General features: G+C 45.9%; 1 protein-coding gene across 1 annotated transcript in view; it reads right to left on the bottom strand.

Moving 5' to 3' along the window:
- Positions 1–17,702, bottom strand: part of foxp2 (forkhead box P2) — a 102,404-nt gene that overhangs the window by 32,129 nt on the left and 52,573 nt on the right. Inside the window, exons 5-6 of the mRNA XM_069670793.1 lie at positions 11,192–11,281; positions 848–985 (exon numbers count right to left, since the gene is read on the bottom strand). Coding sequence (XP_069526894.1) covers positions 848–985; positions 11,192–11,281 — 228 coding nt within the window. The remainder of the gene's footprint in view (positions 1–847; positions 986–11,191; positions 11,282–17,702) is intronic.

Here is a 17,702-nt window from a genome sequence, read left to right as displayed (position 1 = left end):
CATCCTCGCTGTCTTACAGTCCTCTCCATGTGGACTTTTAATAGTCACACTGCTCCGTAGGGGGCAACAATTCATCATATTAACTGCGCATTTGGCAGCCAGAGTGCGCTGGCTTTCCTACGAGTGGCTGAAATAAACAGAGTAAAGCCTCTGAGGAGCAGGTTCGCTACATTGAACTGATTCCTTTAACACACGTTGTTTGACGGCTGATTGTAATTTTATTTTTATGTAGTCTTTAGAAGGGTTTCTGGCCTGGAATGCATGCGCCACTTCTCTTTAAACTGGCTTAGAAATATTGAAATATAGTGATGTAAATCAACTCGATGATTGGGGACAAGTTTTAACCCTTTGGTTCTTGCTGATTCATGTTAAACTAAAGAAGGAACAGCCTTGTACTGAAACCAAACCTCGAGTCTGAGCGCTCCTAATGAAGAGCAATAATCAGAGTGTCTAACATTCTTAATTAAACAATTCTCCCTCCTTTAATCAAATCTACGAATGAGAAATGCGTTTCAACTCTGACACCACACGCAGCCGAGCGTCTGCCTCCTCGAGACGATTCCAAATATTACATCACGCGTCACCCGTCACTCAGCTGCTGTCGTTCAACCCGCCTGTGCCCTACTCTCCGAGTCCCTGATGGATGCTTGTCAGGGAATTGAACCAGCGACACGCTGGATAATGTTAATTGGAGGTGACATGAGCGAGCGCGTCAATTTTCAGATTCCTCTTGGTAAGCGTGTCAAGGACGCAGGGCTGCGGTGAGTTGGCGTGAGCGATCGGTGGCTAGGAGAGTGACTCAGGGTGTTTTTGTGTGTGAACTTTAAAGGTGTGTGTGTGTGCGTACCTGCTGCAGCATGACAGCCTGCTGCTGCTGGAGCAGAGCCTGGAGCTGCTGCGGGGAGAGAACCTGCTGCTGGAGGATCTGCTGCATCTGTTGCGGCGTGATCACCTGGGGACTCATCATGGCCACTGACACTGGAACCTGGACGGGGAGGACGAGGAAAAGGATAAGAAGAAGTGCAAAGGAGAGGCAGGAAAACAACAAACGCGTAGAAGTGAGAGAGAAGTTGGTTCATTAGAGACGCCCGTCAGGCCGACTCTGCTGGGATTGGGTAATTGGTGACAGAGGGGTAAGGCAGAGCGGGCCTCCCATGGCCGTGACGCCTGGCAGCCTAGAGGAGACGCTGAAGGACAGATGGGTGCTGCGCCTTCTTTATGTTGCTCGTCTTATTTTGCTCTGCTTCCACCCCCCCCGCTGGGAGACGATTTAAATAGACGTAGACCTTAATTAGCAGGACCCTTGAACTTCCCCTACTTTAACAAGCCTATCAGAGCTGCTGTTGTGAGGAAGCAGGCAAATACACAAAGGTAAAGTGGAGTAACACAACACAAATATATCAGCGTGATGGAGTGGGTTGCGGGTGACAGGTGGGAGGAGTCACCCTGTGAACATATCTATGTTGAAAGTCAACTTTTACATGTACAGCCAAAAGCACACTTTTGTTTGTTGCTGATATTTGGGAGCATTAATGCCGCTTATAGGAGATAATCATTAAAATACAAGCTGTCACGCTGCAGTCGAAGAGTAACACCTTCACAAAACAAAAATACACTTCCTGTTTTGCCGCTAAATTCTTCTAAGACTGCAGTGTGAGCGACTTCTGAGGCAGCACATCTGCAGAGAAAGAACGTGTTTCTCTGAGGTCTTTGATTGTGTGCACACGTTCTGACAGGGAAGGGAAGTGTGCGCTTTAAAAGTGTGGGCTGCTTTAAAAATTGGAGAAAATATAATACAGTGTTTATCTCTGAAAAAAATCTAGCAATTCTTCCCTGGAAAAAAACACCGTCAGTCAAAGCTGGTGTTCTCTGTAATCGATAGAAGCAATATTTGAAGTTGGCGCCATAGCTGTGGAGAAAGTTGTACAAACAGCTCGTGGTTTCGCCCATTCTACATTCCTACAACACCCAGCGTGCATTGTGCCCCTCCTTCTGAAAGAAACGGGCCAGCGAAAGACGCTGGAGTGAAATACTACTGTTGGCTCAGAGCGGTACAGAATCCAAAATACGACGAGAATATACCGGTGGATTGTCTACAAAATATTCAGGTCGGCAGTCTACATTTCAAACCTGATGATTTTTAAACAGGAAATGACATCAGAGGCGGGCGTCCTAGATTGAGGAAGTGCAGTTTAGCAAGATCCCTTGCCTCCGCCAGGTGACGCATTTTACGTAGTCTGGCGGAAGGTTTTCCAGGGCCCATTGGAGAAGCGGATAGCGTCCTCCAAAGGCACAGAGCAATACTGCATTTTTTTCCCTAACATAATGGCATTAGCTCCCCATAATAGCATGAGAGGACTGAGGTTGGAAATTGGCGAACTGGCCCTTTAAAAGAGGGGGTATTATGCCCTTTTACACTTTAAGACATATATATAATGTTACAAAGTTGGATGTCCAGACTAAACGTGGGTGAAGTAAACGCCAGACAGATTTTTCTACATGCTGCACTTTGTGACGTCACAACGTGCAGCCTCAGCTGGCCAATCAGAAGAAAGTGGGCTTGTAGGGGTGGAGTTTCTTAAAGAGACAGGGCTGGCGGAGGCTGTATGAGGGCCTGCACAGAGCACCAGTGTGAGAAAAAATAGTTTTTTTAACGGTGCTAAGCTACTCCACAGGTAGTGAAATATGAAGCTTGAAACACCCCCCTTTAAAGGACTTCACTTGACTGATTGAAGAGGCTAAAATCACCTCTCGCTTCCTTATGACCTTTATAACGTAATTCAGTCAGCTCACACACAACAGTTTGATGCTTGTAGCACAACAACGAGCTAACACAACATTCTGTAGAGCTGCAGCTTCATGCCAATATAATGTAATTAAAATATCAACATGTAGTAGCACCTCGGCCGACGCTAATTGCGACAGCGTTTGGTATGGAGCCGCCATGAAAGAAGCTAGCCTATATGGTGTGTCAAGGGGCCAGTAAGACATCCCTGTCCTCATCGCCAGCTAATCAAGCTGCCTTGATTACTTTCCATGCATGTCCTCCTTCTCTCTCTCTCTTTCTCTCTCTCTCTCTCTCTCTGTCAGGCCTTGACACGTCCTTGTTTAGCTCTCCTCTCCTCTCCGCCCACCACACCCCCCCTCCACCCCAGGTTTTCCCCCCTCTTTGATTAGCCGAGACATTTGCATGGTCACTACACATTTTTCATTTTAGAAGTCATTATGCATTAGTGGCTCCTGATCGCCCGCCTTGACTAATCCTGATGAACTGAAAATCACAGCTGAAGGTCAACTTCCAGCCGGCCCCGCTGCACATTCATATTCATATTCAAACAAATCCTGCCTCCATTGTTCATTAGGGGTCTTAGAGAGAAGGGACTCCATCTAAGGTGGAGGAGGAGGAGGAGGAGGATGTTGTGGTACATCTCTTTTCTTCCTCTCTACGCAGGAGTGCAAAAAAAAAAGGAAAATGCATTCACAATAAGCGAGGTGCAGAACAAAAGCCGTCAAAAGTTGCAAATTAAACAGTCCGTGTGTAATTATGCAAATGCTGTGCTTACACCTTCAATGTTATTAACCCTTAAAGGTACATTTGCTAGGTAAGTAATTACCCCCGCAGTCACTCCTGGTTTTGTGTTGGATGCCATGACAATAGGACGAGAAACAACATGAGTGATGCACTCATTAAGACTATTAATTGGATACCGGCTCAAAGATGTTTTGGTTCACAAAAGGGATGCAGCCTCAGACGTGGAGGGTTTAACACAAATGTATGCGCATGCATACATAAAGTGGAATTAAATATAAATTCAACATTGCACTTCAAATGCTTCCCTTGTTGTGTAAGTGTAAGCATTCATAGTCGGATACCTGTATATGAATAATGCAGGATTTCAGCGACAATGAATAAAACAAAACAAGACGTCAGGAAAGAGCAGCAGAGAGGACGATTTAAAGCGCAAACAACAAGAGTTCCTTTTACACTTTCATTAGCTTTTTTAGAGACGTAATGGCTGATAATCATCTTCATTTCACCACCGCTGCAAACAAAAAGAAAGGGGGAAGCAGAAGGCAGCAGGAAGAAAGAGAGGGGAGAAAAGGCAGTGGCCCACGTCCATTGTGAAGTGCAGCACAATGCTAATTCCAGCGTTTAACTGCATGCTTTTCTGCTTGACGTATCAGAGGCTCCGAGATGAAAGCAGATAAGTAATTGCTCTCCTGGTTCTTATTCTTCACTGACAACCCATAAATTTAATTTTACACACACGTTCATTTACATTTTCGAGTATATGACATGATAATTGCAGGAATATAACACCTCCATTTTGCGGGATCCTGCACGAGGGCTTGATTGACGGGAGCGGTGAATTGAAAGGAACAGGAGGCTGAATTGCCTCTCCTAGAAATGATTTTGCCACGACGGGATGAAATTAATGAGCATTTACGAGACGGTGGCAGCGGCGTAAACATCCGCGCGCCGTGAATAGACTAGAAGAGGAGCCATGATATCCAATTGGGCTGCGCCTCTGTTTCTCTGTAATCCAGGAAGGATGGATTTCCAGCTCTCTCTTCTCTCCTGCACACATAATATTAATGGGATTTATTTAATGGTTTGAAATTAGCTGCAGCTGATGTGGCCACTGGGGAGTTGAGTAACAAAAAAAAGGTGCTTCTCCTGTTTTTAATAGTGCAAATTTGGATGGGAAAGACGTTTGCAAATGATTCAACAAGTCATTTGAATGCAACCCTGGTTTTCAAAGGACATGCTTGTTATTAGCGGTGACCATTTGAACCCTTATTTGTTTATGTCCCCTGTCTTAAAGAGAACGATGAGCTGTATTGACATGAACTTTGAAGCCATGTGGTTCGCCCTCGAAGTTGGAGAGCAAAACAAAGGACCTTTAAATTGGCTCCTGATGTGAAAACACTGGTGGGCCCCCCCCCTCGCCAGAACGAGCAGATCATTACACCGCTCTTTCTGTAACCAGCCTCTCCAACGCCTCGCGAAAGGTCAAGCTCTTTTCCACGGAAAGAGCTGAGGTATCTCTTCCAGGCAAAAACTGGCACCCCGGTCTCTCGTTATGTTTGATTTAACCGGAAAAACTGGATCGTCCTCGCTGGCTATCTGCGGCTCCAATGGACGCATGCACTTTCAGCAATTACGCCCACTCCTCTTGCGTGCTGCTTTATCTTTACAGTTTTTATGGGTGAATTCAAATTACCTAACGCAGGAGATAAGTGGTGTATCAGGGTTCAAACTTAAACAATTAAAGTCCAGCGGAGAGGAATTCCCTTTCATTCGATTTACGTCCATTAGAGGTGATTAGATGTCGGCTGTAAACATCGCGAGGGGGAAACGAACGCGAGGCGGTTATCAGGTTGTTCCTGTTGCGCCGGACAGGGCGACGGAGTCGCCACAGTTGAGATAAATGCAATGAGAAATGGGAAGAGGGTCCTAGTGGGTAATTACTGCAGCTCCTTGGCAGGGGGAGTCACTGCTAATTAAGCCACTAGCTTCATTTGACACACAGGAAGAAATGGAAGAAGAAACTCTCCCGCCGCTCCCCCTTGAGAATCCCAGGAGGCGCGGGACCCAAACTCCCCTCCCTCCCCTCGTAGCTTCTGACCTCTCAACTTCCCTCTCAGCTGACGCTCCTCATTTACTCACCAATTACTGCCAAATATGGCCGCGTGATTATTGATAGCCGGGACTCTCCAACTCGAGGAGCAAACCGAGGCTACAGTTCAGCCGGCCGGTTGAGGGTGAGCGCCTCTTCGCTCTGAAGTTCAAGACAGTGTGTGTGTGTTTACTACGTCAAATCATGCGTCGTGTTTTCAGCTTAAGGAGATCAATACTCCAGATTGAGAGGAGTGACGCTAAGTGAATGTTTTCCTGAATCAATTTCCAGAGCGGTTTGGCAGCAGCGCAATTTATCATATAACATAAAGACCCATCATGTAAAAGCCTCGAGGAGATTGGCACGAGCTTAGAACAATTTCCATATTGATTTATCTCGACATGCAGATACTCATTGATTAAGCCTCTGGAATGCAAGCGTACACAGCTACACATTGTTTGTCATTATCGCCACAAATCATCGCACCTTTGTCGTTCAACTGGCGCAACTCGCTCCCCGCAGGTACACATAATTCAGGAGCAAATGGGGAGCTACGCACGGAGAGGGAGACTTTTAAAAAAAAGAGGAGAAGGGGGGAGAGAGCGCCGGAGTAGAAAAGAAAGTGAAGGAGAGAGCGAGAGGGGGGTAGGCACTTCCCTCTGATGTTGCAGGTAATATGGCCTCCGCTGGATCAGCCTCTTCATCAGTGACACACAGTAAATTACAAGTGCTTCAAGCAGCTCAGTGAATTATAGTTCATCACTTGGAGAAGGCTTTCCCCCCTCACCGACGGGGCCCGGGCGTATCAGATCTGCCGGTTAGGATCCAATTAACACCCTGGCCAGAATCATCTGATTGCATGTGTAAGGGCTGGTATAACTCGTTTATTGCACCCATGTATCTTCTGTCACAAGGTAAATTTGTTGCTGCTACATCAAAGGTCTGAGCTACTTTTTTTTTTTTCTTTTCTTTATATCCTCTCCTCCCTCTCACTTTCTCTTGATCCCCCCTCCTCCCCTTCCCCCCACCCTCCCGAAACTCAGCTACCTCGCCTTGGGGTTGCATTTCCAACTTCTTTTGCATCACAATGATGAACCTGCTCTGTCCTCGCAATTTAGCAATCTTGTCCTGTAGGTGTTGTAAATGCGGAGAGAGAGAGAAAAAAAAAAAAAGGTGGAGTGGGAGATGGGGAGTGAAAAAAATCTTGTTTTCTGGTTACAAAAGCGGTAACCAAGGGTGTTTGACTTAGAATGTGCTGACGTTTTTTTCCCCCTCTTTCTTTCAGAGTCAACAGAAGTTTTCCTCATGAATAACATAATATTTTTTCCCCCCTCTCAGTGATAATTTTACTCTATTTTCAGATCCAACCAGAGGGGATGCAGCACGGAGATATATTCATAAATGTAAATGTGAGCTACCATGCTTTAGCCACGCACGTTCCGAGGCAGCTAACCTATACTCCCGGCCTAGCGTCGCAGCCCTTTTCCGCGCGTCCCCGCCTGTGTGTTCCGGATGAGAGCCAATAAGCAGATGAGGGGCTGGAATCGAGATGATATTGGCTCAGCGGTGGAACGTGACCTTTAAGAGTGTGACACTTCCGAGGACGGCCCAGTGCCCACGAACAATCTGGCTCAGCCTGGGCAGGAAGCTGCAGCGTTTACAGAAAACACGGCTAAACCAACATCTGTAAAAGAACTGAAATATTTAGAGCGAGCGTCGCACAGACGAGACAGTGTGAAAGCGGCAGAGCGGGAGTGGCTCTGGTTTTTGCTGCTTCCTTCACACACAGAAGAAGAGAAAGGGGCTTTTACTTTGAAGGATCTTTCGAGCACAAACCTGCTCATCCACCTGCTAATTTAAGTCCAGCTCTTCCCTCTTCCTTGGTAATAGTTCGACTCGCACAAAGTCACTTTTCGCAGTGTAGAAACTTTAAATAACCGTCACTGCCCTCGTGTTTGTGCTCCAAAGCAGCACGCACGTACACGCATTATGTACCGGCGCGAGCGAAACAACTGACAGATCCGTAGGCCCCACTGTAATCCTCTCCGCCTCTTCTTGTCCGCGTTTCTTTATTTGTATTCCAAATGTCAGTGTATAAATGCCTTTTTTCAGACAGAGGGGGGATATTGCCACAGTGAAGCACGGGGAGCGAGGGAAGGCAGAGGAGACGAGAGGGTGTCGTGTGCCTCGGGAGAGCCGCGGAAGCAGCATGGCGGAGGCAGGAGGGGATTTACGGGGAGAAATAGGTGTTTATTGAGTGCTCCCGTGGGCTTACTGTGTAATAATAGACCTGTCACATTACGCAAATGTGGAGGAGCAGCTTGCGTGTGTGTTTGTATGTGTGTTTGTTTCTTCTTTTTTTTTTAATACGCGTGTGTGCGCGTGGAGCCGCCTGCCTCCGCATCATCAACTAGTGAGACGCAGCGATGAGCGAGCGGATAGAATTAGTCAGGCGAGAGCCTTTAGCTGCTAATACGCGTAATTAAAACTGCAAGCTGAGGCACTTAGATGCTTGTGTACTAAATAATTTACATGCCATGATCTATGGATCACTTCCCGCTCTTAAATACCAAAGATGGCAGAACAAGAGGGGGGGGAAGAAAGAGTGGCAGAGGATTTATCAGTATCTCTGCCATAAGCAGGATGTCATGCTAATATTAATCCTTTCCCCACTTTCTGCTGCGCTAATCATACAAGGGGATCAATGCGCCTCATTCCTCCGGTGGAAAACATGCAGCTTGATTGCCATTGACTCTTATCGAGGCTTGATGCTAACAAAACATTGCACTATGGCACCCACTGTGGCCTCATAATCCAGGTAAATAATGCAGCTTTATTGGGTAAACTCCCTCAAGGCATGAATAGAAAAGTATCTGATGCAGCGGAGGAGGAAATAGAACAATAAGACGAGCAAAACAAGGCGTTTTAATCAAACTTTCTTTATGCTGATATTTGCACAATGGAGTATTAGAGCTAAAATGTCATTTGAAATTGGGGCTGCATATTCCCACTGTAAAGTCTAAACCTGAATGCATCAGCGGGAGATGGAGCAGTGACTCTCTGCTCGGAGACTTTTTTGGAACAAAGAGGTGAGGATGTTAATAAAAGCTGGATCAACAGATGGATTAGTTGGGGGAGCTGAGAGGACAGGCCGATGCGCGGGCCCCTCCGATTCATATTGATTCATATCGCCGACGCGAGGCAAGGATGGAGTAAGCAAATGTAAATATTCAATATTTACCATGTGCTGGTGTTATTAGAGGCAAGGGCTCGGGCAATGGGCGGACGGTTATCATGCACCCGCACTGCAATCATTCAATATTGTTCTTCCTGCCTTGTATGTGTTGGTGACTATGCAGGCATTTGTAGATCAGGATCCCGTTTGTTTGAATGTATTCGCTTCTGCATACAAGCGGCCACATAGAAGACGAGCGACGTGGACCTGTTATTCTTGTTTCCCCGCATCTAAACAAACAAACACCCTCTGAAATACACGTGTGGCTATACTGCAAATATTCCCGCTCCTGATGAGGTCGACTTGAATTATTAAAATGCAAAAAAAGCATGACTGAGTCTTATCTCCTCGCCTGAGCGTAATTAGGTACACAGGGGTGTGACTCCAATTGAAGGTGTCGCCATTGTTAGACTCTGTGAAAATATCAACGGGTGAGGTTAACGCCAATTTCCCTGACATTAATGAAATGCACCGAGCCCCTAATGAGGTAAACCATTGCTCCTTGATAGCACTTATTAGCCGAGTGGAGGGTGCAAACTCCAGTACTTCAATTTCAAACGGCTAAAAAAAATAAATTAAATAAAGGGAAAAAAGTAATAATAAAAACACGGAGCAGATGTCAAGGGGGTCTTACGTAATTTGAGGGAAGAAGTAAACGAGCAGGTAGACTGTGAGGAAGAAAGAGGGTTGCAGGGAAAGTGTTAATGTGTTTACATGTGTGAGTGTGAGACTGTGTACAAGTGTGACCTTTTCCAAATCACTGACAACAGAAATAGACAGCTCTACGAATCAATAAGGCAAATTAGCGTTGAGGAGTGGGAGTGACAGGCAGGTAAAATTAGCCACCAGTCAGGCAGACGTGTCTTTCAAGTGATAACTAACCTCTGCATCTTACAGTGTGGATACACGCCTTCATCCTAACATTTAACTTTTAAAGGTATAATAGACTTTTACAATTATAATATAATATAAATCATCACTTATGGGCCTCTATACATGCGTGTTGGTGAGTGTGTGTGCAGACCCTTGTGAGACCCTTCCCTCTCCATCTGTTCTGTTGCTTTGCTTTGAACGGGACGGGGTGCTGTTGTGGTTCCCTGAGCCAATCACAGCATATAGGTGAGTGTGGGAGTGGTTCAAATTAGCAACTGGCCCCCATGCTAACCGGCGGTTAGCATGCTAGTGCAACGGTAACCGGCAGTTAGCATGATATCGCAAAGGTAACCGTGATGTTGTCTATGTTAGCTCGACGTGGTGGGCGTGTTCTCGCACGAGAGAGTGAGAGTGAGCTTCTGGAAACAAAGAGCCCAGGAGGAGGGGCCCATTTTGAATGTGTTGTTGACAAAATAGAAAAAAAGGAAAAGGAAAAATCCTTCTTGATACGTTTAATGTACAGGGATTGTCCTCGCTGGCTATCTACGGCTAACTATCTGCACAAATGGACAAACGCATGAGGGTCATAAAATCTGCACGTGAGGAAAGACAGACGGTCTCTTCTAATGATGTAAGAAAATATCGATACACTTAAATATCCCGATATTATGTTTTGTGATACTGTATCGACTCTGAAAAACGCTGTATCGATTTTTAATTCATAGTTTACATGCAACGATTCGAGGCAGTGGTTCATTTTGTGTTGTGCTGTTTAAAACCCCGACAGCCAGACGGCAGTTCAGCCATTTGACTCTCCAACCTAACAATGTCAACTGAGACAGGAAAAAGTTTAGCCCACATTGCTAGCATTCTGTTAGCATTAGCAAACATTTCTACCGATTGCTCAATCCGAAAGAATTACAAAGAGCTGAAGTGTTGGCTCATTTTGGCTTCCAAAACAAAGAAGGCAATAAGGAGTTAGACAAGAGCCACACCATTCTGATGATGTACAGCTAACGGAGCAGCAAACGGCTAATCGCAAAAGAGTCGTTTAACGGCACACGACTCATTTACCGTTTGCTGTTCCGTTTCCTGTGCATTCCTGGCGTCTCTTCGGAGAGCGTTTTCTCTACCGCAGGAGACATCGTAACTACACAGAGAAGTGTCCTGAAAGTATATTTTACACAGTATCCCAATATATTGAATCGTGAGATACATATCGTATCGCCGGATTCTTGCCAATACACAGCCCTAGTCCATCCTATCTGTTGTGTTTTTTCTTGTATGTATGTGACGGACGCTTCGCACCCCCCAGGACCGGCTTTAGGATTCCGACCACATGTCCGAGGATTGCGCCGGCGAAATCAAACACACTTGTGGAACAGAGGAAATCTTCTTTTTTTTCGGAGGAGCATGTATTATGGATGGACTTAAAGAGATTAGACGTGCGAGGCTGCTTTACCTGCAGTGGACGCTGCTTGTCCTGGCTCTTTGGAGATTTCAGGCCACTGCCTGGCTGCTGCAAGAGTAATTGCCTCGCTGCTTGTAGGGCCTGGGAAGACAGAGAGGAAGACAAAAGGTAAGAGGTGAGAATACGGAGGAGAATATCAGCTGGTATTTCCTGTGATGAAGAATACAGTTTGTCTAGAGCACCCCTGAAGAAGAGGGTGGGTGGAGGGAAGGGGGGGATGGAGGAAAAAAAAGGCAGAGCGTCAGTAGAATTGACCTGTCTAGTGCGTGCTCAAGTGAAATACCCACTTCTCTCGGCAAATTACCAGCGCATTTGCATATTCATAATATCAATTTGAAGTAGAGGCAGCGCCATGTGAAGTGTCCCTGGGAGCTGTAATTAAAGTTGACAAAATCAACATCAGATTACATTTAGAGTGAATTAACTAGCAGCACAGGTTTTACACTGTGCATTAAAGGGTGCTCACGAGCAGAGGATGGGTGAGAGATAGATAGAGAGACCTTTTCCTGCCTGGTGGAATAAGCTGTTGCTGTTTACACATTTGGAAGCTGTACAATTTGCAACAACACTCTTTGATTAGCTTCGCGAGACATGGATGATAAGAATCAGAGAGGTTGGGATGTGGCGTAATTGAGGGATATGTTGATATTTTCCAACCCTTTTTGCCGACGATACCGATACATTAGGCACGTGTTTTTTTTCCACTTAATTGCAGAAAACATCAAGTCTCCCCTGTAGTGGAACTGACATCATGCCTACTTTTATTGTCATGGCATAAAAACTGCCATAAAGCAGACATCTTGCACCCTTCTTCATGCTTCACGGAAGAGGACAAAAGGTCACGTGTCTGATTGCTCACGTTTCTGAGCGCACCTGAATGCAGCATCGCTTCCAAACACAGCAGTGAGGGAGACATGCCCGGACTTGTTTACTGCACCTACTGCGGAGAAAACACTGATCGACGACGGACTCTTTTTATCGTGTGTGCGTCCGTGAATATGTAAGTTAGTTTTGCGCTGATGTTTATGTTAAACTCTGTTAGCGTCGGCTTTGGCCGCAAGTGTGTTTTCGGCGTTTGATGTTGTTTCGTCGGGTAAAATGACGAGAATGTGAGCTAACTGTTAGCTAGTTAAGAGTTGTGAAAGTTTCTGTGACTTTTTAGTCTTTATTTGTATATTGTTGATAACTTTGGCGCAGGCAGTGCGCACACACACTTGTGCTGAGTTAATGTAGTATTACGTCCAGCTTTTTTAGGGAATCATCAAGCATTTAGACAGAATTAAAGCGGCGGAAAATATCAGCAGAAAAATTACATATCTGCGGATACCAATAACGTGCCGATAATATCGTGCATCCCTAGCCACAAACATCCTCTGATTTGCTTGTAAGACATGGATGATAATAATCAGAGGGGTTGGGATGTGCTGTAATTTATTTCTCCAGGGTTTGATGGGATTACAGATCCCCCCCCCTTCCCGCCTTTTTTCCCCCCTCCTTCTGAATTCGTGTGACGAGCGAGCTCCGGCTTCACAGGTATACGGCGGCAGCTGGGCGAGCAGCTTCACTCCGATTCTTCAAGAGCAGATGGATGAAAGAGTCTGGCAGGAAAGAACATTGCGCACAGCTGCTGCTACTACTGCTGCTGCTGCTGCTGCTGCTCCACGCGGCCGTGTTGCTTGTATTCTCCGGGCCCGCGAGCATCAAGTGGGAGAGGCAAAAAAAAAAAACATGTATGCACACACACAACACAACACAACAACTTCACAGGTGTTGCTTTTTGTTTTGATGAAAAAAGAAGAGGACGAAGGAGGAGGAGGAGATGGAGAGTGACACTTCCTCGGCTCGTTTTTTATTTTCTGGCGCTTGCCAGTATCCATGACAACAGCTGCCTTGACAGGGCGTGCATATGGCGCAGCTCTGCCAGCTGGTGGGAACAATGTTTGAACTAGTACATTGAGATCCTGAGCAAACAAGAGGAGGAGACGAGAGAGGGAGGCAGTGAAAAAATGAGAGGGAGGAGGGGGGAAAAAAAAGTTGCCATGTCTTAACCCCTCGGGGAGCGCAGCCACCCCCTGATCAATTATGAAAAGACAGAGCCAGAGAGGGGTGGGGGGGGTTTCTTGGAGAGGTGGGGGTCTGTCTGTCTGGGTGCTCAGGAGGAGCCAGGCTTTCTGAACTCGAGTAAACAAACACATTACACTGGCACTAAGTCCTAACTGCATTGATCCGTCTCCTTGCTAAGAGCAGCCAAGTCGCCACCGCTTCATATGTGTGTGTGTGTAATGTGAGCCTTATAACACACACACACACATGCATGTGTAAGAAGTTGCTTGTAGCACACACCTGCGCACGCACACGCGAGGCTTTGTTACGTTTGCTTAATGGAGGGGAAATCAAACGCATTTTACTGAAGGCGAAAAGGCAAAACAAACTCCTTGAATGCAGCCAATCACGTCGCTAATTAAAAACACAGGGCCTAATTAATCTCCATGATTGGTGAATCAAAGTAATTATAAGGTTTATTGAGTCCTGCACACAGTAGTTAGAGGGGAAGGCAGCCTGATGAGCGCGAGTCGACAGACGTCGCCGTCAGGAGGAAATGTTTATCCGCGTGTGAATCAATAATGACTCACTGTGTTATAGCCAAAGTCGAGAGAGCCACTCGATATATTACACACGGTCAAGAGTACAAAGGAGGAGATGTTTTTAACGGTGCTTTCAATATCCATGCCAGGTAAATATCGAGGGAGAGGTGACCCGGAGAGATCAGCTGCGCCCGGCTTATTAAAGAAGAAGTCTTGCTCAGACTGCATAAAGAGTTCGTCTCCAAACATAACTCAGAGCCTATCAACGCCGGGGGGGAAACTTTTCCACGGCGGTTTGTCGTGCCTGAAAGTGTCTGTCACCTCTTCTGTGGAAGCGGGGTTTTTTCGAAAAGTCTGCGCAGTGTGGAAGGTAAAGGAGAGAGGGGAAAAAAAGCGAGCGGACAGGACTGAGTATTCAGCCATTACAGTAAAAAGCACCAATTTGTGCCACCCACTTTCCCCACTCCACAGAGATGGCAAGCCGGAGCCCATCTCGCAGTACAAAAAAACACCAAAGAAAGTCATCAAAAGTTTGCTGAAGAGCAGCCGGAGCGCACGAAAAAACACAGGCGAGTGCAGGCGCGGCGTCTATTTAACCTGGGTTGCTATGCAAGAAAAAATGACATCCCCGCTTTATTAATGCACACATTGTATAAACAGCACAATGTGACACATTCTTCAGAACGAGCGAGCCAGACGGAGGGAGAGAGAGAGAGGGAGAAGGAGAAAAAGAGCCAGACCCCGCTATATAAATAACAAGGCACTCAGAGGCATATTTGATGTTGATATCCATCACCGAGGTTGGAAAAAAGGGAAAAAACAAGAGGAGGGAAAATAACACGCGGAGCGACCGAGACCGCGACACGGGGATCCTTATGAAAATAAGATTCAGCCCAAATGGATCTGGTGTAATTGGTTTCAGATAGTGAGGTCAGGAGAAAGGCGATACAGGCGACTATTATGCGAAACGGACTGAGAAACAAGAATGTTTACACAGGCATTCCTCTGCTACATTAATAGGCATGCAGAGATCACCGGAGAGGGAGGAGAAGGAGAGAGTGAGAGGAGACTGACAGAGAGGGAGAGAAAAAAAACATATCAAGAGCATTCATCCCTCTCTCACACTATGTGTTTAGACTCTCTACTGAACAGGGTAATAAGCAACACCTATCACAATGCACCTTTGTAAGGAGCATGCAAAGATCTTAAACAAGCATGAAACACATTAGCAGGCCCCGCAACACCGGGCCGAGCCATAACAAATCTCCAGATTGCTTATTGTGTGATGTGCAGGAGTGTGGGCAAAGAAATAAGCCTTCCGCTAAGAATGTCACTCTTTCAAATCCACCTGGAGACCGCACGATATGCAGCCGTGACATTGGAATTGGATATATCTGAGGGGCTGTGACATTGTGTTTGGACAGCGCGGATCGCTTCCTGGCGTGGGTCACGTTGGGAGTTGTTGTTATTAGGGGATAGAGAAGTTATTGGAATTATGACACAGGTATGAAATAAGGCGCTGGGGCCTCTACAGAATACTCCAGAAACATGAGGGATGTAGGATAATATCGATACACATAGGTATCGCGATACGTCTCGTGATACTTTTAAATTATCGTTGACATGGAAACATTCATGGCAGTGGTTCATTTTGTGTTGAACTGAAACCAGAGTCAAGTTTGGCATTTTAGCCACGCCATCTTGGATTTTTGAACAGGAAGTGACCATATTTGGAAAACAAGGTAGTTGTAGCATTGATATATCTCTGTATGGTGGTTGACATGCCCTGTGGTCAATTACAGGTAGCCATTCCCCACAGTATACCCTGCTTTATCTTCGATTTTACTAAAAATGGGACCATTATTGGAAAAATTAAAGGGCCAGTGCGCCGATTTTCAACCTCAGTCCTATCATGCTAGTACGGGGAGCTAATGCCATTATGGTAGGTTATGGCGGATAGCGTACCTTTGGAGGACACTCAGCCATTGCCTGCAGCGAGAACAGTAGTATTTCACTCCAGCATCTCTTGCTGGGCCGTTACCTTCAGAGTGAGGGGCGCAATGCATGCTGGGTGTTGTAGGAATGTAGAATGGGTGAAACTACAAACTGTTTCTACAACTTTCTCCACAGCTATGGCGCCAATTTCAAATATTATTGCTTCTATCGATTACAGAGAACACCAGCTTTGACTGACAGCAGCTTTTTCCAGGGGTGAACTGCTCCTTTAACATCATGCTGTATTAAAGTAGACTTAAAACTAGTGAATTAGACCATAAACAAGTAAGACACACTTTTACTGGAGCTAATATAGCTCAGCAGTATAGAGGATATGTATAGAGGATACAGTCCTCGATGTCGATAAAAGGTAATGTACAATATCTTAATATACTGAATCAGCTCCCCTGTATCGTGATACGCATCGTATCGCCACACTCTTACAAATCCACAGCCTGAGTAAACATGGTGTATATCAGTTGTTGATCAATAAGAAATGTGTTGCATCATGAAAAACAGTCTCTGTGGTGTGCAGAACAGATGTTCTGTGTGTACGCATGTGTGTGTTTGTTGTGGGGAGTAGAGGGCTGCTGTTCAACACTAGGCTGTCGGCCAGAACAACTCCAGTCATGCTGACAGCTTTGACAACTCCCACACACACACACACACACACACACACATAACACAGCACCACCACCACACCACCAGGCTTATCTAGCTTCGCTTCCAGGAAACACAGACACAGAAGGAGAAGGGGGGGAGAAAAAAAAAAGAGAAAAAGTGTGACACTTTATCAAGCTGCAGAGAGACTCGCAGGCCACGGAAAACAAGGCACAAACAGTTTAAGCTGAACAAACAAACATGGCTGATTGGACTGAGGCTGTGGCCCCGCTGGCTGGGGAGATACGCGCTGACACTCCACACCAAAATATTTACACCCTATCTTCTTATATAAGTGGATTCAGGGCAGATGGATGGATGGATATGGATTTAGAGGGGCTGGCTGGAGAGGATAGACAAATGAGGAGAGAAGGGGAGGAGGATAAGATGCCTTGGACGACGTTTGAATGCAAAAGTGGGGACTGAGTTTGTGAAAAACAAGCAAAGTGTGACTGCAGGGGTCTTAAAGCAACAGTCAGAGAATGAAACCCACTTTTAAATGAATAAATATATATCTATGGCTGCTATTGATCTCATTCACCTAAAGTAACTCGGCCACAGGAGCAGAAAGACTCCTATCCTTTTCTAAAGGTCAGAACCGGCGATGACTCACCGGCCTCGACAATGGCTTCAGATTCAGTTCCCTGATCGCCTCCACAAAGCCCACGCAAAGCAAAATACACACCTGGATTCAGTCACATCTGCTCGGCTGAGAACTTAGGGGAAGAAAATAAAAAATAATGACTTCTTTTGACGACAGTTGCAGACACAGGAGTCACAGGAATGCAAATAAACAGGTTGATGCTGAAAGTTGAAGCTAATGAGAAAGTGCCCCAAGGTGCGCTAAGAAAATAAATTTAGGCCTAAAAATATCAACATCACAGAGTAGATTTTCTTGACTTAGGAGCAGATAAACATGTGGGATCAGCTCGTCAGCTCCACCCAAAGCAGCAGCCAAACGGGCCACCAGAAACCCAGACACAAACCGTTCTCTTCATGAGGACGAGAGAGGACGAAAATAAAGGAGGAAAGGGAGAATTTGGAAAGTATGTAGGAGTAATGAGCATTTGAATGTATGACTCAATAAATCAACAGTCTGCAGTGAACAAGGGGAGGGAGGGAGGGGAGAGGTCCATGGAGAATCTGCTCTGGCCTCAGGATGGAGGTAAAGCTATCCAGCAGAACAATGGGCTCCTGTGTCCCACTCTGCTATCTCTATCTCGCCGTTTCCAGCTACTTCTCCACATATAAAGTGCAAATAC

This window comes from Semicossyphus pulcher, unplaced genomic scaffold (genome assembly GCF_022749685.1).
Source record: "Semicossyphus pulcher isolate SPU_LCO1_2020_fin unplaced genomic scaffold, fSemPul1.0.p SCAF_20, whole genome shotgun sequence".
NCBI classification, from domain to species: domain Eukaryota; kingdom Metazoa; phylum Chordata; class Actinopteri; order Labriformes; family Labridae; genus Semicossyphus; species Semicossyphus pulcher.
Note: the sequence above shows the minus strand (reverse complement) of the source record. Positions and strands in the feature narration are given on the sequence as shown.